Genomic DNA, 27,378 nt, shown 5'->3' with positions numbered 1-27,378 from the left:
GGCGTGACTTGCGGATTTAATGTTTACAATTATTCACATTTCCAGGAAAATCTACTGTCTGGAGTAGATAATGGCGATTTCATAAGCAGAGATCACGTCTGGATACGTAAATTACGAAAGTTAATGTACAAATCGATAACAGCACAGCAAGTGTTGACCTAGATAAAAAAGCAACAGATCTCAAAAAGTTCTGCTGAACTCATATACAGAGAATGATCATCAAAGACTAGATTGGAAAAACTACACATTTGAAGAGCCTGTTTTCATAAGCATAAATAGTGACGCAGCTAAATTTCCTTGTTTTGATTAACTTATAACCATAACACAGACAAAAGAGGCTAGTAAATGACCTTCTGAGATGTTGTGAAAAGCTTTTGAGTGAGTCAAAGCCCAGTTATGATGTTGCTTGAAGGGCATACAAATATTGCTGACGACAAAGCTGGAATTGACATAATAGATTGTGTGCTATGGTTTGGTTATGGTCCATATCTGTCATTCTCCATGTCCAGCGGCCTCTTTTTAGGACACAGCAATTACCCAACACCCGACCTTATTAATAATGAACACATTTTTTTGTGATGCTTGTTCACGGACCAGTGTTGATGCCAAACACTGATATTAATTAAATACTAAACAATGATTTTTTAAATGTTGCAAACTCTCTTCCACGCAACCGGTAAGGAAACGCCCCTTCTTAGCAGGGGGTCGGGTATTTACAGAGATTGAGCAAACAAAATCCCGCGCATGCCCAGAGATTCCTTCTATTAGTAGAGTTACCAGCAAGAACTAGGTGGAACTCACTCAGCATTGTTGGTTAATCTTCAACAGGGAAGCTGAAATTCAACACATCCCTATTTACTTACAGCTGTAGCATAACAGTTAAAAGTTTAAACCTTTAACAAAGGTATAACAAGATAACAACTAACAACAAGATAAAAAATGCATAGTTTTATAACGATAATTTAAATATCGTTAGACCATGGGAGATTAAATTATATACAACAATTATGATAGGAATTGACTGTCAAAAATATATTCTACGATATCTGATAAAATTTCACAACCACACCCTAAATCCTTTGACATGAGCGAAAGGATGATTCCCAACTTTACACCCCATTTTTATTTAGTAAGCCAGTGTTTGGTAACTGAAGCTTTGGATTCGCTTCGCAAGGTTCATCACCATAGACTGTATTTTAATCGTTAGAAATCAAAGCTTTTCAATCTAATACGCCTTTTCATTAATAAGACGTGGGCCCATTTTCTCAATTAAGATAGAAGTCGTAAAAATATTTTTACAAAGAACGGTTTTAAGAAGTGGGAGAGTATCTTTAATGATTTTCGATCAAGAACTTTGACAAGTGATCGAATTCTATTCTTTTGATACCAAAGTCTCCAATGGATCCAAACGGAATGCATAAAACTGGCGCTACAGTTGCTAACGACGTGCAAGGTCGTGCATTTTGGTTTCACGGGGTAGGCTGTTTTCTATTTTATAAGCACAGAGTTGAGCCGCACCACACTGGCTAATGGTTTGGTAATAACGAAAATGGATCGATTTGCATCTCGTGATCAGCATAACTCTTTTTCTTTCTCAACTGCTTTTCTTATTTGCCTGAATACTCTTTGTTTTATCTTACATCGTTATAGTGAACATTTGCACTACCAATTCTTCAAGGTTGCCCTTCTTCCCTCGTTATGAAACATCTTATCAAAATGTAAACAGATAATTGGGATCTAGTCACATCCTCAGCGCACTATTTACGATTTCGATATGCATATGCAAAGAAACGCTAAGATTAAGGAACCTTGGGTACCGGAGCCTCAAAATCTAGAGCGCGGAAGCTGGGAAGCGGAGGAGCGTGACGCTGTCATTATCATTTTAAGGCAGGTTTCGTATATTTGGTTGCTGATCATGTCTCTTGCAAATGACTGAGCGATTATAAGCGTTTGATTCCAAGCCAACAAGAAGATGTGTTGGGGCATAAAGAAAAACAGGATAGTATTGCAAGGGAGACTAGGCTAAACTTTCCTTCTTGAAAGCCGTCCTTTGCAGGAGCAGCGCAAAGAGACCAATTCTCTGATGATTTTAAACTTAGCAAATGTGAAAGAGCAAAGTATCAGTGCTGGTCTTTCATTTTGGAAACTTTCTTATCCGAATCTTTGGATAATTCTGAAAAATTTCAAAATAGAGGGAGAAAGCAAACGACCCTCCTTTCCCTCACCCCAAGCTAAGATGCCATATATTACATGCAGTAACAACTGGCACTTTCAAAACAAAGACAGCCTCAAATATAAAACTCTCGGTCTGTGAAAGCGCAAGGACGAGTAGCTTTTGCTCCAGTCATTGAAATGGAAAGAAAGTTCTAGCATTTAAACAGTTCGTATCAGGGCGAGCTTCGAAAGGATCTGATGACAGAAAAAAAATACAGTCCTTGAAACCAGATATGTCGTTCTCAAATTCTGATAGAAAACTACGCTAATCCCGAAATAAAACTAATTGGCAATTTGCTCTGTTCAAAATTCTCTAAATTGCTATTGCAGTGTAATGTTATAACATAATGTGAAGCGTTAAGTACACTTCGGACAGTCATTGCCATTAAAGCTCTGTACCACACCAGGTAGATTGGTGATGGAAATAAATGAACTTGAGCCTTGCACAGATCAATGGATGCTAGAACAGCGCAAAGGGAACTGGGGAGGACATTCAGGGAAGGAAGAGTATGAGGAAATAGTTCAGTATAGAGGTCAGGAATAGGCTGGGGCCGAGAGAAGAACTGAGATATGACTCAATTATAACACGATGTTTGCCAGGCTAAAATCTATGGCGTTATTTTCACCAGGCACCGCACAGCCACTGGGCTAGCAGGGCTTTAGCCGCCATGCAAAACACTTTTCAAATATGGAACTATTAATTCGTCTTGTTATTACCAAGATTTACGTAATAGATTACTTTAGCATTACGGTGAAAATGTCAATATACTACAACTTAATGCTTAGCTTCCTATCTTGTTGTTGAGAAAGAATGAAGCAGTATTGAAGCATAATGATATCATGAAGAGAATTACAAAGTTAAAACCTGCAGAACTTCGCTTCGTAGGAGAAGTGGTAACTATTTACAGGCTTCTGCACAGCAAAGAGTGCAATCTGCAGAGAGACTTTTCTCGATGGCTAGAATGTTAGAAACCTGCTTTCGTTCCAACATGAAACAAGCATGACCCAAATAACCTTGCAGTATTGAACTTTTATAAAAAACAAGCAGTCATGTCTCTCTGGACATTGCTTACCATTTAGTTTTAAATGCATCACACCATTACAAAGTTTATTCTAAAGGATCTCAAGAAGTAACAGTTCTTCTTGACCAAAAGTCCCCTGTTTTTCTCTTTCTTGGTGTTTTATCTTGCTTTATAAATAAGTTGTATTTTCTAACATGTTTTTGAATCAGCCCCATGGAAATTATATCTCTTTTCATAGTAATTGAAAATTTTTGTTTATAAATTGTTTCTAAACTGTTTAAGAATAAGGATGGAAAGAAATAAATATTTTGAAAGGGGATTTTACTGGCCTTTTGAATATAGCTATATGTATTCTGTTGTAGGAACATTCATGGCTCTTATGGCAATGGGCTAGTGTAGAATCAAAAGGCGAAGAAAGAGGTGCCTTGAGTACAAGGAGAATAAAATTCTGGTTCATTTGATGCAATTATGATGTATAGTTGTGTTCATTAATTTTTTCATTAAATCCTGTGAAGCACTATGAAGGAAAATTTTTTGTCAAGACCTTCACCCTAATGCACATGTGCATATAAAGCACTTCTCATTGGTTCAGATAAATGGTTTGAATAATAGCTCTAAACGATAGGAATCTAGATTTATCTTCCCATTTCGCATGTATATCAGAATCATAGAAATCACAGAAGCGAGAGAAGCAAATTGTTGGGTGGCACAGTCTGGTAGCCTCAGATATCCAAGTAGTAAGACAGAAAATTGTGGCAAGTTATGTGAAGTGGTGATTAAGAAGGCATTGTTTGCAAGGGTACTATTCTCGCGGGATTACAAGGCGAACCAAAAAAGCGATATGGTCCAAGCCAAGATAAAGGAAGGATTTAGCGGTTTATAAAATATAGCTATGTCTTTAACACTTCGACGGGAATTCTGTGGAGGAGACATGGACTACCTAAATACCGAAGGTAATTTTTGGGACACTAGGAAGTGTGCTTATCAAGCAGTGGCCCTATCGTGATTCCTACGCCTGGAGTTACAGAAAGCTGACGACTCACCTGACTTATGGTACAAGCTTGTTCAAGTCAGTGACTCGAACCCAAATCAGTAAATGCTTTTAGGCACTGACTGGGGATCTGAAGTCCCCACAGCCCCCCAATTGCACCGGTAGAGTTCAATCTCTTAAAGTTCATGCAATCAATACTAATAGCCTCCATTCAGCCATTGACAAGTTTATCACTATGGAAAAGAGAAAATTTACCTTGGCGTGGTTACATTGGACAACAGTGATAGAGGTTGGGATCCTGTTGCGGTCTCTACTGATGACTGTAAGGAAGAGACTGGCACTTAGTAGTTGACAATCAAATATCGTCAGAAGAAACACGACCTTGGATTTCCAGCTAAGCTTGAATATGGCCCAGTTACTAAGGTTAAGCCGTCTTCAAACAAAAGTCGCCTTGGCAAAAAGGCAGGGACCATTGCATTTGGACCAATGAAGGCAACCGGATTTCAATTAAATTGGGAAATCTGCTCAAAGTGCTATGATCTTACATACCTAATCGCTTGTTTGGATCAATGGGACGTCCTAGGCATAAATAACGATTCCACTCCTTCTCTTTCATCGACTGTTACAAACCACACAGTATAGTCATAATACAGAGACAGAGCAAACCACAAGAGCATAGAGACAAGGCCAGCCCAAGCGAAGGAAGATGGCCTTGACATTTTAAGGCGGAACAAGGATTATAAAAAGTCAAATACAGAAAAATTTAGGTATTTTCTAGCTGCTGAATCGTCTGTGTGTCAAATCCCTTTTATTGCTTGATGGAAATAGATACAGTAAAGATGGATATGATGTATGTTCACTTTCCCAGGGCTCGTATGAAATACCATTCCGAGACGAAAACAATACGAGAAGCCAAAACCTGAGAATTTTGTTGTCATGAATGTACAGACTTTCCAAAGATTCATGCTTCTGGGTAACCGCAAAAACGATTTAGCAATTTAAGCCACACAAGTAATTTCAGTTTTCGGTTTAGGGATCCAGTAATTTGTTAGTTTTTGGAGGAAGTGGTGATGACTTTGTCGACTGATATACATAGCAACGGTGCCTATAAGGGACATGAGCTGCAAATAGGGTTAAGAGAAATCAGCTTCAAAGAGGCTCTTTTGACCGTTTCTGTTATCACTCTTGCTTTTTCATTACCTCACTAAAAGATTTCTACTTCGAGAAACAAGGTTTCATCTCGGGCATTAATATAACTATTGACTAATAGATTGTTTAACGTGATTTTTACTTTGAAGATGCTTTGAAAAAGCAAACAATCCAAAACATCTTAACTTTACGTATGTTTCAAAATGTTTGCTTTCTCGAAGCTATTTTTCATCACCAAAAAATCTTTTGCAAATTTTCATTTCGTTTTGTGCTCTATATTTTTAGCTACATTTTTATTAAGCAAGCTGTATAAAATACATGATAGGTAGTAACTGTCTAGTTAAAAATAAACAGAAGGTTCATTCTTCCCAGGGAGAGTTTTTAAATTATCCCTAAGAACAGGAGAGAAAGCTGAAAAGTCGTCATATATTTTGATACTTGAATCTGTGTCCCTGTCATCTATAGCAACCATAGTGGATAGGAAGTGGTCGAGATATTGTGGATGTGTAAGAATGTGTGCAGTGCATGAAATTTTCATGACATGTTCAGGTCAAAAAGAGAGAACATGACTGTCAGAGAGCAAAGAAACATCGTTGGTAGATGATCAAAAGTGTGTGGTAGAGAAATTCAAATTACGTTGCAGTCTAAGATCAACTTAGCTCAACTAACTTCATCTCTGATCATTAGCAATATTTTTTGTCCCGTGATCAGCAAGTAAATACTATCATAAGCGTTGATAGTAAGCGTTGATGGGAAGGGAGAGGGTAGGTAGAGGTAGTTTAGCTGCTACTGGTCCGAGATACTCGTTATCACTTAAGAATGAGCAGTTTGTCTATTTTATGGCAAATACGCGCTAAATCAAGTCGATAGCGCCATTAAAACACAGTTAAGGCATTAAAAAGTTTGCAACACTGAGCAGGCTACTAGCGTGCAAACAATAAATAAAAACTGTTTCTGCAACTGTCCTATATGCAAAACAGTTTCACATGGAATTAGCGCTTTAAATATATTACACCTTGAAGGCACGTTACAAAACGAGCCCACCAATGAAGTGCTGAGTCTTGGCGCCTATGCGTCATTTACGAAATGTAGTGTCCGGAGCACTGGGAACTAGGTTAAAAGTACTCGGTCGTGTTTTGGTTTAGAGCCCAAGGCCGCGTTCACGTAAGCAGACGATTCTTTACACGAAAAATGTAACTATAATCCTCAAAACGCCAAAGAGTACATAAAGGGAATGTGATTTGACTTGCGTGTGAAGGGTTAATTCATTATCACTTAATCGCATAGCTAATTGCTCGATTTCGGGTGTGTGCTTCACACTATCTTCAGAGATCTTTGCCTTTACGAAAATATTTAGATAATTAAGAGGTTACTGGTGCACAGTTACAGGGAATATTTGCAACGCTATTGGCAAAGGTACAGTTAACTGTGATGTTTGTGCAGAGGGATTGTGACGCGTTGCGATCCTGGCCTTGCAAAAAATAATGCACGACTTAGCGGAGATAGGTGGAACACTTAAAGAAATCTTTGTATGGCTATTGAGACTACACCTGTCAATCAAAAAATGGATTAAGAGACCGGTTCCCTTTCTGAATCAGCGACAAAGGAGGTTGTTGTAGAACCGTACAAGGAGTATATAAACGTACGCCAGACTCCGGATTGTCAGTTTGTTCTTTGATCTCAGCTGGGATATATACTATAAATAAAACATTGCAGGAAACACAATAGAAATACTGATCTTTACAATTTACCTATTAGCATTGCTTTGCAATCGCACGGAAAAGGTTGGAAAAGTGGTACTGACAGAGAGGGACACACATAACGTTGTTGCAGATATCCTACAGTTGTGAGCCTACTATTAAAAGCCATTACAGAGTTCTGCATTGTTTTCTGTTGCAAATTAGAATTGACAGACGGCAGTACAGTCATTATCGGCTGGATCATCTTATATTACATCATCTAAGGAACTGTGCGCCCCAGCTCTAGGAGAAGCGCACGGCCTTCACGATGTACTGTCAACAGCAATACCCATACCAGATGGAGCATCCTCACCAGCAGCACACGGCAGCAAGTGCGTATGGTCTTCAACATATGTCCAGCTACCCTGTACCAAACTACGTTAGCGGAGCAACACCCTATTCACCACCATCCGACCGTCCGTCTCCACCGTCGTTCAGAATCGAAGACATTCTACTGCAAAGCAGAAACGGACACTTGCCAAGTTACAACCTTCCACATACTAATGGATTCTCTAGTCCTAGCCCATCGAGTATTGGGCATAGCTTCTCATACAGACTAGCCCACGGGGTTGCGCACCAACACGAAGGGTCAATTGGCATGCCAGTAACTATGCACAGCTGTGTAGTATCGAGCGAAAAAGACTTCCAAGGTATGAATTTATGATGTACCTTGTAAACATGCTTCTTATTTCATATTGTGAAATTGCTGCAAAGTAGTGTAAAGAAAAACGTATTTAGAAAATGCTCAAAAACTAATGCCTCTGAATTAATTGCCAATGCAGCGTCGCGAAAGAAGTTTAGTCTTCAATAATGTTCCCTGATACTGAATGCTGAAAAATTCTGTCACGTTCTCTAGATACATAATTTATTTCACTCGCATGGACTCACAAATAGCTAAACTCCTTAGAGCCAGCCATCTCAATGATAAAACAATAACAATTATTAGTTTGTTCCGGACTGTAAGTTGCTTATTGGCAAATATTTTGAAAAGTTGTATTCCAGACGGAAGAGCATATTCGCTTGAAAATTCATAAACTTTCAAAACAAGTATTGAAAATGACTTTGCAGTCAGAAAGAAACTTGTAACACTCTCACGAAAGAAGGACCTAAGCTCTTTCAAATGCGATACTCTTACAGGAAGGAACTTTTATTAGATTGCCATTTTCCTTGTTTTGGTGAGATCACAAGGCTGCATTATGTCTGAAATAGTCATTTTCTAACCAGCTGTTCTGTTAATTGTCGTAGACAAATGAATCCATCTTTCTATTGGTTTTTCATCACATACCCTTGGCAATCAGTTTATTGCAACTTATTCATAACTAAGAGCAAACAAGTTCTTCGACTAATTGGATATTAAATTCAAACACACGCGATACAAACTATCTTTACAAGACACCAAGAACAACATGCTTCGAGAGTTTAGGAAGCTTTCCATAGCAAATTATAGTTCCATTTGTCATCATAAACTACTATACCAAGAATGGCGAGTTAAGTAGATAACGTTGTGCAGCGATGAGTTTGATGGATTTTTGCAAAGAAAATTTGATGATGGCACCGGCGGCAAAGGATGCTTGTAATGCAAAGTTATGTTCTTGCAACCTTAAAGGAAAACTTCACAATACTACTAGACTACATATTTAGTATTTCGCTGTGTTTTTAAGTTAATATTTCCTTTGCAGTCAAAAGCACAAAACCCTGTAGCAAATTTGACTTGCGTTTCTACATTATCTTGATAAAGAGAATAAATATGAAAGTGTTCGGTAGCACGTGCCCGATATATAAAATTCTTACTACTTCATGGCCTTTGTTCATACCTAAGAGAACTGTTCATGCTTATACAGGGGTGTTCATTCTTCAGTAATTTTTTTTTAGTTAACCTTCCAAGGTTCCAGGGACTGTTTACGGTTGCCTCCAGCCTACTAGCCAGAAAACACATTCTTCTTTGAAAGATTCCATAGCCGTCTTAACACATAATTCAACGACGACAAGGAATAAATTCTTTGTGTTGACAGACAAGACTCTTTCAACATATAGTTTAAAACCATCAAAGTAGGTCCGTTATGCGGAATAAAATTAATGAGAATTCTACCACTAAATTTACTTCTCTCATAGACTATCTTTCCTCATAATCATTAAACTTTGGTAGCTGCCAATATCATCAGAAATTCCGTCGCAAGTCACCCACGCTAGGATCCTGAGTAATAGATTATGGAGCGTCAGTATACATTCTTGACGCGCTATTCTGTAGTAATTCAGATTATCGCAAAGTTACACATTAGCATATAATTCATATATTCAATATACAGAGGTTGCTCGTTGATCACTGTGTCTGCTACGGTCTTATTAGAACCGAAATTTGGGTCCTCGATCTTGCCAACTAATTTCTTTCGGTTCTGTCCTTTTACAAATAGTGTAGAACAATAAAACATATTCTTCAAACTCTTTCCTTTCTTCGAACCAAATGACAAGTTATTTTCCCCCTCTTCCCAACTCGCAACTATAAAAATTTTATTGAAATATTGTACAGTACAGTTGTTTAAGTCCAAAGTTCGTTAATGAAGTTTGACCATAAAATGCAAAAGCACACAAAAACTGGGATCATTATGTTCTCAGGCAACAACTATCTGACTGCTGCTCGCAAAATACAGGATCTCTATTATTTTTCAAGTGAGTCCTTGACTAAAGTGTGACGTCTATGCAAAACTATTTATTTTACGTCGAAAAAACTACCTGATTAAGAAAAAGAAACATGTTATCAGCACAAGAGGGGCTTATTTGCAAAGTTTTCCAATGCTCACCATAACTTTGGCTGTCGAGCTAGCGTTACGTTTTTACGTTTGGCTTAAAATCTAATAAACTGCTTGCAGAAGTTCTGAGACTATCAAGAAGTTGGCACAATGCTTCAACGGTTTAAGATAGACCTAGGCTGTCGATGATCAGATTTTGCATATGAAGGCAATGAAGTGATTACATTAGAAACTCCTTTTTAAGCGGCAGCAGATTTATGAAAGCCTTCGAGACTTTGCAGAGATTTCTAATCAACACTGTGCAGGCAGTATAGTATTAATAAATGCAGCCATTGAGAAATGGGCAAGAGAGAGAGAGAGAGAGAGAGAGAGAGAGAGAGAGAGAGAGAGAGAGAGAGAGAGAGAGAGAGAGAGAGAGCTAGTTTGAAGAAAACATAGTCATTTAACGGAATTGAGATTCTGACAGCATGTCTTCAGATAATTTAGCAATAACTCTGGAAGTCTTCAATAAGTGAAAATGAAGCTTGTCTATTTTATGATAGGGAAAACCGTAGTAGAATCACAAACAATCAAAATTAGAAAGAAGAGAGTTTGCTAAAAACGCAACGTAAGAGTTATTTCTTGAAAGAAAAGGTTTTTGCATCGTACCTGCAAATATAGCTACATTTGCTGAAATTGATAAGGCTTATTCAATAAGGCTAATATTAGGAGGAACAGAAGTTGAGAAAAGTTCAGCATTTAAGTGATCTTTAGTGCGCCTAAAGGAATCAAGCTTTATGATAATTCCAACCGCATAGCACGGGTAGGAAGAAAGAATTCAATGAGAAAAAGAAATAATCCTTAAATTTACGATGTAAAAAAATTAAGTTCAAGGAGTAAGAATGTTAGTTGGTAACTTCCTTTAACTGTCTACACTCTATTTTTATAAGAACCAGTAAATTTAAGTTCAGGCTGACTGTTCTTAACTTTTTCGAAAATCTGAGGCTGGATTGTTCTTAATTTGTTCTTAAATTAAGAGGGTGTAAGCAGTGCTATTGCTAGCTTTTTCGCTTTAAGGAGGTGTTCAAGCCTCTTTCGCCAACAAAGAGAGTGAGACAGTCTTAATTTGCTGACAATTTTGAATATTCACCGAAAAAGCACCCACACATGGCTAGAAATCCTCGATTTTGAGAAAAAACGTTGTTCAAAATTGCATTTTGCAGAAGCTCAGCCTCAGCCTGTTCTTAATTTGTTCTTAACTTTTGACCAGTTTTGAGGCTCGTGTTCTTATAAAATTGTTCTTATAAAAAAAGAGTGTACATATATCTCAAGAATTAAACAGAAGATTGCACAGACACTAGTTATATAAGGGCTAAATTTTGCTAAATGCCTTTTACAGCCAAGCCAGTAGTAGCTGCCTTATGGCCGAGTTGGGTGCGAGGAATGGACAGTTGATTATGAATATGCAATTTCAGGACCAAGGGTTTTTTGAACCCATTATAGATTAGGCTAATTTCCTTCACATTAGAGCTATAGCAGCTGATATATTATCCTCATCGATTGAGCATCTTCTGCTAGCATTTGTAATGAAGAGCATTTTGATCTTATTGATTTGGAGTTCCTGCAGTTTTTGGAAGCGTAAACATAAGGTGTCGTCTCTAAAAAGACTCAGAGAGCCATCTAAATAACCTTGTCAACATTGATAGCAACTGAAGAGAAAAAAAACATTGGAGTTAGCTGTATGATTGATAACCTACAAAGTCAGCCATAAGGATAATAAAGAGAAAAAGTGAAGAGAAGAAGAGTTCTGACATGACATGGATCGAAATTTTCCTTGATGATTGGTTTACCTTCGCGAGCAATTAAAAATTAGATTCACATCCCACTTACTGGATAAAGACAATAACTCCGAAGCATGCAGACATGCAAACAATTGTATTTGTGGCGATTGCAAAGTAATTTGAAAGCAAGCATGTTGTCACAGCTCTCAAATTCACTTTACATTTAACTTAAACTGCGACGCCACATAACAATACCTATGATCCTTCTCTAAATAATAAATCCTTATTGCTCCCAACACTCCTCCGCAACTGTTTGTTTTACCCTTGTGCACAGACTAATATAAACATATCTATCTTATGCATTGCGTGTTTATGACGCGGTAAATGTAGAACCCAATTTCGGCGAGACCAATTCGTCTATCATTGGCAATGTTTGCACTTCTCGTTGCTGTAAAGCTTTAATTGAAAGGTTGGTCATTTGGCAATCGTACAGTCGTTTAAAGCAAATCTAAAATTACATTTTTGCCCCTGCCTTTGATATTCGATTAATAATCACAACATTCCGGTTGTCAGTAAAAATCATATGTTCAAAAAAAATCAAGGTTATAACAAATTGATTTCAGTTTGTGGTGTGCAGTTCCGGCATGGGCACAATTCTAGAGATTCTACGATTTGAAACACAGGCCGTCATGAGAGTATATTCAAGAACTCGTGAGGAGGAGATTGTCTCTCTTGCGCCAACTATTTATGACTTATCACCATATATAAGCCTTCTATTAAGCTTTTTACCATCCGTGCTGTACCTCTAAATAGAAGTTAAAACGTGTGCGACCCTTTTGCACCCAATAAGCATCTAATAAATAGTGAATAATGCGATTGGGACAACCAGGTCCACTCGTGAATCATAAATGGCAAAACCAAGTTTAATGTTTAGGCTTTGAAGTGTGAAAAAATGTGTCAATATTTTACAAACGTCCTTGTTTTTTCAAATGAAATTATTCAGAATAAGCTTTTAATAAGAGGGCAGTCAAACAGTAGAAGGCATCCAGCTTAAGATTGCAGGAAAAATAAATTGTTGCGAATGCTCTCTAGCTGCTATAATAAACATTTTTAGTAGATTAAAAACTTTCTGCACTACGGCTAGAGCCAGCATAAGGTACACTTTGCAAAAAATGCAACCATTAAACATTTTAACATTAAATAACATTAAATATAACGCATTAGCTTGCCGTTTTCCATTTAACACAATAACACAAAAATATATGTGTACAGTTAGCTATTACTAAACAAAAAGAGTAAATGACAGTTTAGATGCCATATCTATACCTAAACACCCCTCTCTGCTAAACAGCACTTTGCTTTTCTATATTCTCCATTGTTATACGTGAAAAAATTTACGAAGGAAATTTGCCGTTGAAAATACAAGCCATGAAGAAGGAGCTTACTCTGACTCATTAATTTAAACCACCCAGACAGACTAATGTACTGTGATGCAATCCATTAAGTCCATTTCAAAAGCAAGATCTGTTCGTACAATATTTCACATTAAATGGATAAATTTTGCTGGCGTACTTGATGATTCGTGGAATTTGAGCCTGAATATGTTCCAGTAAGTGTATCGTGTTGCTAAGGGCAACAAGCTTGTCACCTTCATATTAAAACAGGCACTATTGCCCCAAGAGCTGCGCAGGAGGTCTATGTTCCATATTGTCATTGAATTGCAAATGGCGCCTCGTAGATCTTTCAAGGACTCCGACATGTTAAATGTTTTCTAGAGATCTTTATTTTGATCTAAAACATGAGTGTAATTCTGTGTAATCCGCGAAAATCCGTTCTCTATGCCGACAATATAAGGGTGTCGCGAAAATAGCTTGCTTTCGTATTGTTTGTCTACTGATATTGCAAATAACGCACTTAAGCGATTGCTAAACTCGGTTGTCAATTGTCTTCGTTTACTAAGTGCCAGCGAAACAGAAATCTTCTGAATATTTCATTTATTAAACAGCTAAAGCTGTCCACGAGCATTAATGAGAGCATGGACATCGTGGGTTTGTGAAATCGAAAGTTTTCGTCCCGAAAGCAATAGCAAATGTTTACCTGGTCTGCTAAGATTAATCGTGTAAAGCACGAGTCAATGCTGCTGTGTGTGCACACGAGCACTGTAAGCTATGAAAGGGAATGAAGTATGACTGGGTCAAGTTGACAGAGGGTGGTGCAATTGTAAAATATAACAAACAAAATGTTAGTTTCAGCTGCACCACTGACATGTTTTGATATTTATGCTTTTCAAGGTCGCAATATTAGTTCATAACTTGTGAAATATGGACGAAATTTGAGGTAGAACTCACTGAATTGTCATTGTCACTAAATCTACCATTGTCACTAAGTACAATGATTGCCATAACAGGGTATGTTAGAAATGCTACCAAGAAAAACAGTGTAGGAGATATCCAGATGGTAAAATTTTTATAAACAAAATTGTGACTAAGCATAAAATTAAACTCTACAGCACAGACCCGAAGGTTCAATTATGGCTTCTTTGATAAAAATGGTATCAAATTAAATCTGCTTAATACTTTGCAGGTCCAAGTCCATCCGTATTAAGTACCCTGCCCGTTTACTTCCGATTGAAGCCAACTCTACGAACTGCAAGCGGAAGAAAATGCAGGAAGCCGCGCACCGTTTTCTCGGAACTGCAACTCATGGTCTTGAACAGGGAGTTCAACGAGCACAAATACCTCTCAACGCCGCAGAGGACGAAACTCGCCGAGCGATTGGGACTGAATCAAACCCAAGTGAAAACATGGTTCCAGAACAGAAGAATGAAATGGAAGAAAGAAACAACAGAGGGAGAACGGAAAGACACCTTTGATAGTGAAATACATTCCGACTCTGAGCATTCAAATCAAGATGATAGTTGTTAACTGGTCACGGCACCATGCGAGCATAGTCGAACGCTCGATAAAATGCGACAAAAAGCCAAAATAAACAAGAAGATGGAAGATATAATTGAAATTTGCAGATCGGATACTAGTAACCGATAGATGCAAAAATAAGGCCTTGAACAGAATGCTTTGAAAATTTGCTTTTGGTGAAAATTGATCAAGGCTCAATCATGTTAAAATTTTTAGGAGATTTGGAATGAGTTGGGTTGAAACCATCAACTACCAAGGCACAATTAGAAAGCATTTAATTTCCATTTGTTGAATTAACTTGGGATAAACAGCAGGCATTTTATTGCCTCCTCTGGTATTTTGCTAGGTCTTTTTGTAAATGTATGAACAAAGGAAAAAGTGAACTGATTTTTGTATATAAAGCAAGTTGACTGAGTTTATACTGAAAAAACTATTTTTCTAATGTAGATGTTATATATTTGTTTTTGGATATGTATATCATAATCGACTTTGAAGAGAATGATTAAAAGTAATAAAAGAAGAAGAACAATAGCCTTTTTTCTATTTCCTTGCTATTCTTTTTAGCCATTTTGCTAGAAATCTGTGAAGCAGACAGATCTAGGCGACGTTAAAAATCATCTTCAGTTATTGTTAATAGCCTTGCTGATTGATTAGAATCAGCACAAAGACCACTGCTCTATGACAAAACAATAGCGTCTTTTCCTGCTAGTCTACCGCAGACATCGTACATCTAATCATCGTTCTGAGCCTAATTCATATAACGGTAACTCGTAATTATTGGTTTCATAAACTTTGTCAAATAAAGTCCAATGCATTTAAAACAGGATTAGGAATTTTGGCTGCTAGGGAGCCCGCACATATCTTTCTACCACAGAAAATACAGCCGCATATTGAGCTAGACATGGAGAAATTCAAGCGTGTTAGATGTTATTAGCAAGGTTATCGCAAGGTTGATCAATGACAGAAGTCTCATGTTGAATTTACAAATGATAAAAAGCGCAGTTTTAAAGTCTAGGTCTCGTTTTAATGCATAGAGGGTCGAAAAACTTTGAAATTATAGACGTGCCTCTAGAGCAAGGGATTCCAATTTAACTTTTAGGTGTGCCATAGACAAAAATCTTACTGCACGGGCAGGCCAGATGAATAGTTATGAAATTCATCGGCAGTTATTGTATTGAACAATGAATGGATTGATACTTACAGTTGGATGAAAAATTACATGGAACGTTGCACAAACAGTTACATGAAAAATTGATCAATCTGAAATGTTACATTATTTGTTCGCAGAAAGTGTATTGAAATCTCACATTAAACTTTTAGATCATAGTTGATGTGCGATGATATTTATCTGTATGCTTATGATAATGACAGAGTTGTTTGTCTTATTATTGGAAAGTATGCCTAATAATGAATCATAAAATTTTTAGCAAGGATGTCACTCCATAAATATAACACAAGGACCAAATTGTTGAAAAATTTATTGACTACGCGCGGGCAACAAAATTTGCCCTCTCGCGAGCCACATCTGGTCCGTGGGCCGCATGTTGCACACTCCTGCTCTAGATCAAATCAACAAGCAATAAATGTCTCGATCAGTGGTGTTGCCAGAAATTTTCCAACGGAGCGGCTTGATCAGGGGACTAGGTTGACATTGGGAGCGAGAGCCTGAAAATTCAGAACTAAATAATTCACAAGATAAACTTGAAAGTTAGTTTACTTGATTTTCTTGTCTCTTTCCGAGGTTTTTCTGTATTCCAGGTCTTCAATATTTTTGGGGTTGCTATAAAAGTAAAACGCTGCGGGATTTTGCAAAAGTCCTTTATGCTATTAGTTGGTAAAGGCCCTAGAAGCATTGTGGTATTCAGTATTGCAATAAACCTGCTTACATGGACCGTTTAGCTAAGGAACTACTGGTGGTGCGAATGTTACATTAGCCATTCAAAGTGGCCCACCACTTTTTTTTAAAATACTGTCACTAGTAAGCAAACTGGCTTTTTTTCCTCAAATGTGACTTCCCCAATAAAATACCAACTTTGGTTCTTCTCAATTTTAGAAATACAATTAATTATTAGGGCTGCTTTCTGGTTTGAGCGTGGAGATACGTATGACATTGCACAATTTTTTCATCAAACCATCCACATAGAGAAAAATTACACTGTTTTGGTGATATGGGGAATTTTCGAAGTATAATTTTCAGAACTAAACATTTTGACTTTTACCTTTGTTCAGTAGTGACAAATTTGGAAAAACTTTTGAGAACTTTATCAAATATTATACTATTGCAGGGGTGTAGATAGAATGCAAACTAACAAGAAACAATGAGAGATGTATCAAGATATTACAGAAACAAGGGTGGTTTATGTTTTCCATTTCCTTAACATTTACCCATTCTATCTTCGGCGTCATCGTTATGCTATTGATTATTAAAACATCTCAAGAACATGTATATGCACCATCTCCTCGGAAAAAAATAGCCTACAAATAAATACAAGGGTCTTGCCCAAGTCCTGGGGCGTCCCGACCGGGGGGTTGTGGGGAGGTGTCACACCCCCCAATAGTATCTCGATAGAAAATTTCAGATAAAATCTGCCCATTGGAAGAAACACTTTAGGTATTTCAGCGTCCTTCATGTATTAACATCAATAAAGGATCAAGCAAAGGTAATTCCTCCTTTGGCTAAATATGATATTTCTTGATATGAAGGAAGATAAAAAAACTAATGATTTGAAGATTTACAGATTTCTTGTTGGCACAAAATCTAAAAATCAAGGCCCAGGTAAAATTGTGCCTTGTGTCCATTTCCCCTAAAAAGGCATGCTAAGATAGAAAGAGGGATCTAAATTGGCAACCAGTGCTGCTTGATACCTACCTTGAGAAGTAACTGACAACATGGAATTTTTCAAGACCACGGCGAAATTGTACCAGTTGTTTTTATCTGCTGTTCAATTTGTTTGCAAAAATAAAAGAATTTTCGATAGGATTAGGAGGATTGCTTTAGTAAAATTTACTTAAAAGAGTGCGTTTTCCAGGGAACTGGAAGCATCAAAATTTGAAAATTTTCTGCCGCCTCGGGTAGTTGCCCGTCCCGGTATACAGATTTAACAAAACTATTAGGAAAGTCCGTTATTATCATTTTAAAATGAATTTTGTGAATTATATGCCACTCAGTTAGATTGACAAAATGTATTGCAGAGGTTTGTGACAGCAACTTAAGAATTTCAGGTAATTATTTTTTAATCAGTTAAGTTTGTAGTCCATACCCCCCTCCCAACAAGGCTTGCCTCGCAACGGCTCTGCCAAAGTCCAACGAGCATAGTGAATTGCGAGCACCCCCAAACAGTATCGAAGTTGACACGTCAATTTTGACAAATAGCTGGAGCATGAAACCACCAAATAAAGGTAATGTAAGAAAGAGGAAGCAATTGTGCGTATGTGGTACCAAGAAACCTATCACAAATAAAGATTAAACTGAACATCGTTAAAAAGAGCCTAGAATACTAAAATACTTCCTTAACTCAATGGGATAAACTGCAAGGTATCAAACGATTTTCCAATTTCTAAATATGAGCACAGCAAAATGTTGCTTCAACAAAAGTTAAAAGTTTCGACAAGGGGGCTAACCACCTTCGACGGAGGGGCTGTAGCACCCCTGCAACCCTTAGCGTCACCACTGGTTTAAATGAACAACAGAAGTGTATAGCTTCAAACCCTTTGAGGAATGTAAAACCGTAAAGATTTCTAGAATCAAAGTTTCAGGACCAGAGAGTTCTAGACCCAAGTTTTCCCGCTATTGTGTTTGCTGATCATACAGATACAAATCAACTGGGTAGCGACTATATTTCTTCCTAGCTTACTGAAATGTTATGTTCTAAGAAAGAAATTTGGTTTTGAACGTATTTAATTTGTGCTTATGCCTATTTTGATTATCATAAGTTATGGTAAACTTATAAAGTGATGTCACCCTCAGCTAGTGGTATGAAATATTTTACCACACTGAACAAAAAAGTAAATGAAGAAGCATTTCTGCAAAAGTGAGGGTAAAAATACAAAGTCTTTGGCTCCTTCTCGACCTTTAACATAAATTCAAACTCCCGGATATATAAAGAAATTTATTTTCCAAAAAAGTAACAGGATTAAATTTTTCCTTTTCCAACCAATCAGAGATCACCATTCGAGAGGTTGTGCCAGAATTATTTTGTCACAAATTTAAAGAATTTTGAACATAGTTTTCTGGACAATTTTGTAAAACTCAATGCTTCACCACGTCATGAAGGCATGCTAAACAGAATCTACACTTCGAGAAAAGGTCTTTTTGCAGGAAGAAAGATACCCTGGACGTGGTATAGCAAGGGAAAGGGAGGGGGAGGGGGGCTTTCATTTGAAAGAACTCAGAAAGAAGAGCATCTTAGAAACTGTATATTATAAGTAGAAATACTATTGTATCTTCTGTAGTTTGTAAAAAAATTCCTCGAGCCAACCAGGAGTTTTCTATTGAAAAAAGCCGCCCTATACAAAATTGACATCTGCCGTTTGTAAAGTAAATGTATACTCCTAAGAGCAAAGAATATATGGGTCGCCTTGTTGACTGTGACAACAGCATACTGCGAGTGAAGTCAATAACATAAAAGCTGATACTTATCCATGGCTGGATGCAGACACGGTATCTTTTAGAGAGAATTAGAGGGAATAATAATATGCGAAGGTGTGACTTTGGTCATTAAAAGATCTTACTGAAGCGAGTAAGATTACCGTGATGGAAAACAGTGCAGATTGTTCTCAGTGTCAGAGGTTTATGTATTTTCACCTTATTGTCAAAGATAAATCCCTTTTGAAAAAAAGGTTTTACTTGGAAAAGGCTGTAAGAAGGCCCAGCAGCAAGCCTGGTCTTCTAACCAGCAATGTAACTGTTAAAAGCCTAGATTTTATATATTTTGCCATATGAATTTGTCTTCATTTTTAACTTTTTACCTAATTTCATTAACGTTTAACAAATCATTTTCATCATTTTCTTGGCATTCACAAGTCTACCCTCCCCATGTACTTCTATCAGCAGCGGTTTTAGGGACTGCGGGGCCAGAAAAATCTGCAGGGCCCTTGTTCTTTAAATTTCAATCTAATTTCTTTGGCTACCACAAGCGCGGGGCCTGGGGCCATGCCCCCTGGACCCCCTTAAAACCGCCAGACTGCAATCCTCATTGCCATCAACATGACCATCAATGCTCACAAGAACAGCTAAATATTAGAAAATCGTCAGTGTTCCCCACCTTTTACTTTAAGAATAACCCTACTTAGTCGAGTCTGACTTACCAAACTCAAAACAGTAATACAATTCCAGCCATTTTGTGCCTATTTTTTTGTAGCATTCGTTTATTGCAAGTTTGAAGTAGATAGGCCCTTTGCCCACGAGGAACAATAAGATCATATTGACCATGAAGTCATATGAAGTCAAATTTCTTGCAATAACAAAATTATTCAATATTTTGTTGGGAAAATTAAGGGTAAAAACTATCAATGCTTTTTGATAGCCAAATGCATCTTATTCATATCCCTTCTAATTTATGAACTTGAAAGGTTTTAAATTCCAACCAAAGGAAAAAAGCTGCTGAATATATGCTTGACTGTATAGAAACAAGTATAAACTTAGAATAACTATATCAAACTAGTTTATCTCTATATTGAAGCAGTCTGATTATAGTCCAATCTTCTAAAGGAGCTTAGACATCTGCCCCTTCCCCCTTTGTTGCTCCAAAGCTTCCCCATTTTCCCCGTCCTATTTTTCCTTTCTTTATTTAAAGTTGGTACATCATATAGCTTCACTAAAGCTAATTAAAACCAACTAATTAAACTTACCGTAACACAATATAAATCATACATTAACAATGTTGCACATGTACTGCTTGCAAAGGTCACAACTGAACGATGAAAGTCCTGAAATTTCTTTGAATATATTTGGGTGTATCTATAAGCAATATGATACGGTATCATATCCATATTATATTTTGAAATAGGCGGCCTTGTTTTAGATTTGGTGTTTTTTAAGTTATTTGGGCCATCACCCAAGAATAATGTTTCAACCAAAAAAGCTGGATTTAGACCGCTTTGTATTTTAGCCTTTTTAGCATTTAGCCTTTTTTTGCCACTTTCAACTCAAGAAAACAGATTAACTTGCTGAGAGCTAAAGATAAGTTTGTAAGACAATACAGAAAATTATGTATATGAAAAACCACACAGCGTAAATCACGGCCATAACGATACTCGTTCATCTGATCGTTAGTCAACATTGCAAAATAGTAATTACCAGTAAAGCTTTATTACCAGATATTTGCCATGGAAACTTTTAACTTTTGTGACTTTAATGGAACTTCAGTTTCAGCTGTCAGTTTTGTTGCTATAAACATTTCTTCTTACTGTTAGATAAACATTGATCAATTTTATTTAGTCTGCGCTGACAGTGCTACCACTTGTGTACCATTTGTGTTCAGAACATAAAAAAGAGGATCCGGTTCTATGATTCCGGTTCCTTAGTGGATTTTTATTCGTTATCTTTCATGACGTGTAATGAAGTTACTTACCCTTTTACTTGGAAACGTACAGCTGCAGCCAAAATAAATTGAAACACCAAGACTGTGCTTTTAGTAAATGTGAATTTTTCCTTCATTTTCCTATTTCAAGAGGGCAGACCCCTTCCCCCTTGAACAAGGTTGGAATGGAGGATGAATATTTCGCTAAATATCTGATACACTGCTAATATTCCGAACTTCATTTGTCATCATTTTCCAGCGGGGGGGAGGGGGGAGTGCACAGGGAGGAGATAAATTGAGTTAACAGGGTATAGAGTGTTTTCCAACCTTATTGGCGGGCATTGTAGATTCTAGAATATATAAAAATGTGACTATACAAATCATAAATGTATTTCATAACTTTATCAGATTAAGTTTCAAAATAAACTATAGTTTCCAATGTTAATATAAAGCAAAATTTTCTTCTATTTATTATAGCTGACTGAGTTGCAAATAAACTGTTGGAATGTTTTATGCATCTCACCCCTTTAGGGGGGATGACGGAGGCGGGACTATGAAGGCCATTTTGATTACTTTTATCAAGGCTTCTCTCATAGACATTGTAGGGAATTTAACCAGGGGGGTTAAGTCTTTGTTTAAAACGAATAGATTGTCACAACGGAGAGATTACCCTATTAGTATGCTAAGAATGGCTTTGCCTTTTCTGTACTAGATGTTATAGACAAAATAAACCCGTTATCAATGATTTTACAGACGAGCATTGGTACAGTATAGAGATTTTGAGAGCCCCACTGGGGTTAAAACTATTATTTATTCCATTGAGATCTGAAATGCATTGAGATCTGGAGTGCTAAGTTAGCACATTTGTCGTCACAGAAGTAGACTTGCAATTTGTCAAAGTACTTTATTTAGCACATTTTTCGTCGCAGAGAAGACTAGCACTTTTGTCAAAGTATTTTATTGCTAGTAGCATAGTAATTATATGCCAGAGAATCACTTCACTGTTGTAGAATCTTAGTGGATCCCAAAGATGATTCAACGTCTTTTTCCTTTCATATATGGATATCAATTTTTAGTAATTATGAAACAGTTAAAAGAACAGTTGACTTCTGATTGCATTAAGCGTGAAACGTTGAGTTACAACTTAGAACTATCCTGTTCAATTCATCAAAGTGTAGATATCATTTTATACAGTTCGTGCTGTAGCGCATTCTTCATCAACTGTCGACGATAAAAGAGTGTAAGATTTCTCGAAAGTGCTATAATAGTCATGTTCTCAACAAGGCGACGATAAAAGAGTGTAAGATTTCTCGAAAGTGCTATAGTAGTCATGTACTCGAGACCCTTCAAATCTAATTTCTTCACAATTTCACTGGCTTCTGCCAAGACTAACTTTAGAATATAACTCTTCTAAAAATAAAAAACGACATTCAAAAATGCATTTATAAGTAAGTTGGAGATTTTCCACAAGGCTTTTTGGAAACAAATTGAGCATAATTGCTTCAAAAATAATTGTTGAAGCTAATTAATTTCTAAAATAGATTTTGCTATGGACTGATATGTCTCATATTCATTAAACTATTGAAAAACGAAAATACTTAAACCTGAGTTTCAAAATAGGAATAGATTTATGTGTCTGTCAAGCTGGGAAATCCAATTATTTATTAGAGAAAAAGTTTCTCAGCTGACGAAAATATTTAAAGTCAAATATCCCTGCAAACTGGAAACCAGATACTGATCTATTTTTGCAATTTACAGCAATATGAATGACAAAGAAACTTCAGAACGGTTACAAAGGCAACAGTCACTGCCCTTATTTAGGCATAAGTTACAAGATGCTGGCTTTGCTTTCTCTTCAGAGAAAAGTTAGAGCTACAGGACGCTGAGAAAAACCTGACGTTCCTTGCATGGACTTTGCTCTGAAAAACTGGAATGGCAGTCACTTTACACAGGAGCAAGTGAAAACCAATCCGAAGTACTTCCTATCGCATGACCTTTCGTGCAAAATCGTCCAAGGCATTGACTGTTAAAGGGCATGTGTCATGAACCTGATTGGCTAATGCAATACCATTATCTTGTTTGTTTAGTACAAAGCACGGGATCGAGGTTGGAATTTTTACGGCAGTAAAAATTCATGAAACCGAAATTAAATGTCACGAAACAATTTCACTCTAAACGATTTTGTTCTAATATCCAACTTCTAACGCGACATATGCCCTTTATAGACTAAATCGTGCTAAAAAGAGGCGCGTTCCTCGCCAAAACACGAAAAACAGCTTCTTGCCTTCGCAGAACACAGCAATCCGGCATTGCGTAACAGGGCCGAAGAACAGAGCAAGGCAATCCGAGATGGTGTAAGAGAAACCTCAATCAAAAGTGATAATCAATCAGGCGTTCTCTAACTTGACTTAACTCCATGTAAATGACTAAGCGAACAGAATGCTGGTTCACTGTCTTTGTAAAAAACGACGGAAGCGGCATCAACGCAAAAAATTGGCATCGCCAAAAACATCTTTCGTCGTTCTAGTTTTTTATGTGAACAGCAAAAACTATCACAAAAAGACTCAATGTTGTTTTGAATACGGAAAGGGGGTCTAATTTAGGAGAAGGAAGTTGAAGCGAGCAAGGGTACGAGTGCCTGCGAGCGCGGGTCGCCTAGAGGCCAATATCGGAAGATTTGAACGAGCGCGTTATTGTCGTCACGATCGATGAAAATTGAAAGCAAACCAATTTTGAACGAGCATGGCGCAGAAAGGATGAAGGAGGAAAAAACGTTTTCCATTCTGGACAAGCTCTCACCAGTGAGGGTTAGCAAGTAGTAAAGTAGTATAATTATATTCATTTTATAACGGGAAAGTTTAGCATCTAATACCTAGCAGGCCTAGAAGAGGTTGGTTAGGAGCGGTTCGAAACTTTATTTTTGACTGATTTGATTCCTTCTTGGTTATTTAAACCCTTTTAATTTAATTGAAGCGAGCAGCCATTACCGTTAGGCAGAAGCTTGCCTTGTACCGAGAAATCCCCATCGACCGAGAGCCCTCACAACTATTTTCGGATTTCACATGATCAATCGATTATTTGTTGATGACTACCGGACCATAAAAATACTAGGTTACCGAAAATTCAGTCGTATTGGTTTCTCTTGCTTGTTTCTCGCAACATGTATGTGATACAAAGCATGTAAAACCATTTTTCGGTATAACTTTTATCCCCACTTCATATGACGAAAACCTTTTTTTGCAATTTTCGGGGGTCGCAATTTTGCGTTGGTGCAATTTTGCGTTGGTTATTCGAGTTCTTTAGTGTTACGTCATTAAACCTATCTTTTGGACTTCTAAACTTTTGACAGCACAATCTAAAGGAACAGCACAGGATATCTCTAAATATGCAAATCAGTTCACAATTATAAAAATTGGGTAAGATGTGGCCAATGAAAAATTTTAATTTGATAACGTAATGTTTTGAACAATAAAAAAGTTATGAACAAAGACCAAATGAAAGTGATTTGGTGGGGAAAAGCCCATGTTTATGTGGCCAGTTCTCAGCCAATTTAGAGGTATCTCGTGAACCTTTTTTATTTAAAATGATCCTTTTGTTGGCAACGACAAAAAGATTTCATAAAGCAAAGTATAATCAGTATTGTCATACTTTTTCTAGCCTCCATTGCCTACCTCATGGTTGTTAGCCATCCGCCCACTTGTCCGCACCATTACTGGGATTGTGGCGTGAATCGCTCTAGAGAATGACAAGAGACTGAAGGTATCGTTAATGGCAAGCAGGTAATCAAAATGCCTTACCTTGGACTGTTGCATTCTCTTGATACTTTTTGAACGCCACCGCCACAAGTCCTTGTGCAGGCGGTCCATCCTGACCAACTCCCCCAATTACCATTGATAGGTAGTGGTTTTTCGATCCTTGGAACACACTGGCCACCAATGCACCACTTGAACAAAGTTGACGATATAATTAAATGAATGTTTTAGTTACATTATAGGCATCTGAGTATAAAATGAGAAAATTGGTGGATAAAATCTGCACTAATATGCAAATGACTGCATAAGTGAGTGCTCTATTGTATTGAAATATAATTTACATTTAGAACCAGTACAAAAATAATAACAAACACTAAAAATATCAAATCGCTTTTACAACAAAAAGCCTTCATTCTTTTCTTTTTCTACCAAATCATTTATCAGAATCGTTTATTATGATATATTTATAATTTAAACATTATTAATTATTTACAACATAATTAATCAATATAAGGAAAATGACATCATCCTGTCAGCATAGAATGAAAGCTGATTCATTTTAAAATTAGCGTAGAATCAAAAGCGCCATTGTCTTATCTAAAAATTATGCTTACAAATAGTAAAAAACCCTAGCCAATTTCATGTGATACCAATATATTCCCCATTTGATCTATGAAGGCATTGCACCAAACATGGTTACCTTATTGTTGAATTCGTCACAAGAAGATCCTTCAGCCGCTGGTTCTCGGTTAGTTGTGCATCCAGTTTGTTGAATATTTCTTGTGCACCATAGTACACCGCAGACTTCCTAGAAACCAAATTTTAAATCGTTAAATATTTCTTGATCGATTTCTTGAAAATAATCCTATTTAAATCAAGTTTATGATGAATTTTCAAGATTATAGGCCTCAGAATTTATAGCGATGGTAGACAAAAGTTTCCAAAATAGACCTTCGGTTCTGCAATTTTTGACTCAAGTACTTTTCGTCTAACATTTCGTTGGGAATAAACGTCAATTAATGACGAAAGGTATAAGGACACTTATTTCCAGATGCAAATCGAAAGTAACATCTATATAACTTCAAAGCAGTATTGAAATAGTTTAGCAGTTATAAGAATTATGACATTATGATATGTACGGAGAAGTTATGACATTTGTAATAAATTTTAAAATCGATAAACTATGCAACCATGAAATTTTAAATTGAGAAACTTTCCATTCTGGTCTCGGGTTTTGGTTTATATTTTGGGGACACTGCATCAATTTGTCTTGAACCTCTGTATAGTCATGACAAGGAAAAATTTTGCTGGATAACTTTTTTTATTATTTACAAAAAATCTCTTATTGTAAATATCGGTTAGAAGCTTTGGAAAGACAATAGTCCTTTATGCTTAGAATAGCTCTTAACAATCACAATTGAATATTTAAATAGACTCTGTTAATATGTTTATTGTTTATCATATTTTCGACATGTTTTGATGTTGATAAGGCAGATAAAAATTATAAAAATTTTTGAATCAAACCAGTCGAATGTAGCTCCATGAAGAAAACAGGGCAGACAGAAAATTACAAGACAGGAAAGCGTAGCTCTGGGTTTTGGTTGACAGACAATGTAAGCGAATAAATCGAATTCTGGATCGAATAAGAAATCGAATAAGATTTCACAAACAGAAACGAAAGAAATTGGCCTAATTTTGTTATAAATTCACAAGAAAAGTAAAAAATTTCTTAATTTAAAAAAGATGCTGAAGAAATGGGAAAGTGTTGTATTGATATGTACTCATGTTGATTCAGCTGTATGACCCACAAACCGGTTAAACCAGTTTGGAAAACCTGCAATTGTTGAATGTTCTGCAGCTATAGCAACCAGATCAGCAATGTGTTTGGCTAATTCTAAATGATGTATGTTGGTTTTTGACAATACAGAATATCGTACCATAAGAAAATGGTCATTACCCTCTTGCCAGCTTGTGTTCATAAAGATATAAGATATAGAATGTAAAACACCTTTAAAGCCATGAAAAGGAAAATTTCCAAGTTGACAGGATTATTCAATCTGTCAACTTAACTAATCACAAGTTATGGCCTTTAAAGCAATCTAATTTTCCTAAACATTAAATAATTGTCTAAAGCTGGTTACACAAAAACAGTAGTGTTGCAAATTTAAGATTGATTTAGCTCTGAGCAGATTTGAGCAGTACTTCACTAAATTAATGTTGGGCAGCTGCAGTACAGAGGCAGAGTACGTGAAAAGAGTTCGTTATCAACCATCAACTGCGCGATTTACAGTCATTTACGGTTATACTGTCTTTGGTAGAAGCAATGGAAGTGAATCTTTTGCTCAGTTAAAGAGATGTGATGTTCTAGTCTTTTAATAACGCTTATTATTATTGGGCTGTGTCTTAAATGTTAATATTTGACTTCTTGTCCTTATAATTTTTTGCACCTGCTTGCAAAAAAAATATCGTTGTTTTAAGAGAAAGTAACATTAAACAGTAAAGTTTGCTTTTTCCTCAAGGTTTAGAAAACGCCTTAACCTTCATCCGGGTGTGATTTTATGTTGACGA

At 36.8% G+C, this 27,378-nt stretch overlaps 2 protein-coding genes and 1 long non-coding RNA gene across 4 annotated transcripts in view; 2 read left to right on the top strand and 1 right to left on the bottom strand.

Annotated features, from left to right (window-relative positions):
* LOC135683704 (A disintegrin and metalloproteinase with thrombospondin motifs 6) overlaps positions 1–27,378 on the bottom strand; it is a 98,924-nt gene that overhangs the window by 16,533 nt on the left and 55,013 nt on the right. For both annotated transcript variants that reach the window (XM_065199038.2, XM_065199039.2), the window contains 2 exons: positions 25,511–25,618; positions 24,856–25,001 (listed from right to left, as the gene is read on the bottom strand). In XM_065199038.2, the coding sequence (XP_065055110.2) occupies positions 24,856–25,001; positions 25,511–25,618 (254 nt within the window). The remainder of the gene's footprint in view (positions 1–24,855; positions 25,002–25,510; positions 25,619–27,378) is intronic.
* LOC148959939 (uncharacterized) lies at positions 1,353–3,722 on the top strand. The gene is made up of 2 exons (XR_016143859.1): positions 1,353–1,476; positions 3,599–3,722. It is a non-coding gene; the product is annotated as an uncharacterized LOC148959939 (long non-coding RNA).
* On the top strand, positions 7,019–15,066 carry LOC135683707 (homeobox protein DLX-3). Its single transcript, XM_065199044.2, has 2 exons — positions 7,019–7,765; positions 14,206–15,066. The coding sequence occupies exons 1-2, from the start codon at positions 7,384–7,386 to the stop codon at positions 14,544–14,546; spliced, it is 723 nt and encodes a 240-aa protein (XP_065055116.1). The 5' UTR covers positions 7,019–7,383; the 3' UTR covers positions 14,547–15,066.

Source organism: Rhopilema esculentum, chromosome 7, assembly GCF_057945365.1.
Source record: "Rhopilema esculentum isolate cy_ngs chromosome 7, ASM5794536v1, whole genome shotgun sequence".
NCBI classification, from domain to species: Eukaryota; Metazoa; Cnidaria; class Scyphozoa; order Rhizostomeae; family Rhizostomatidae; genus Rhopilema; species Rhopilema esculentum.
The sequence above is the reverse complement of the archived record's forward strand: the minus strand, read 5'-3'. Positions and strand labels throughout refer to the sequence as shown.

Excerpts from the sequence above, each read along its gene's own strand:
- LOC135683707 (XM_065199044.2), top strand. The coding sequence starts at position 7,384 with ATGTACTGTCAACAGCAATACCCATACCAGATGGAGCATCCTCACCAG. Across the intron at positions 7,766-14,205 it reads GAGCGAAAAAGACTTCCAAG|GTCCAAGTCCATCCGTATTA; the intron begins GTATGAATTTAT and ends AATACTTTGCAG.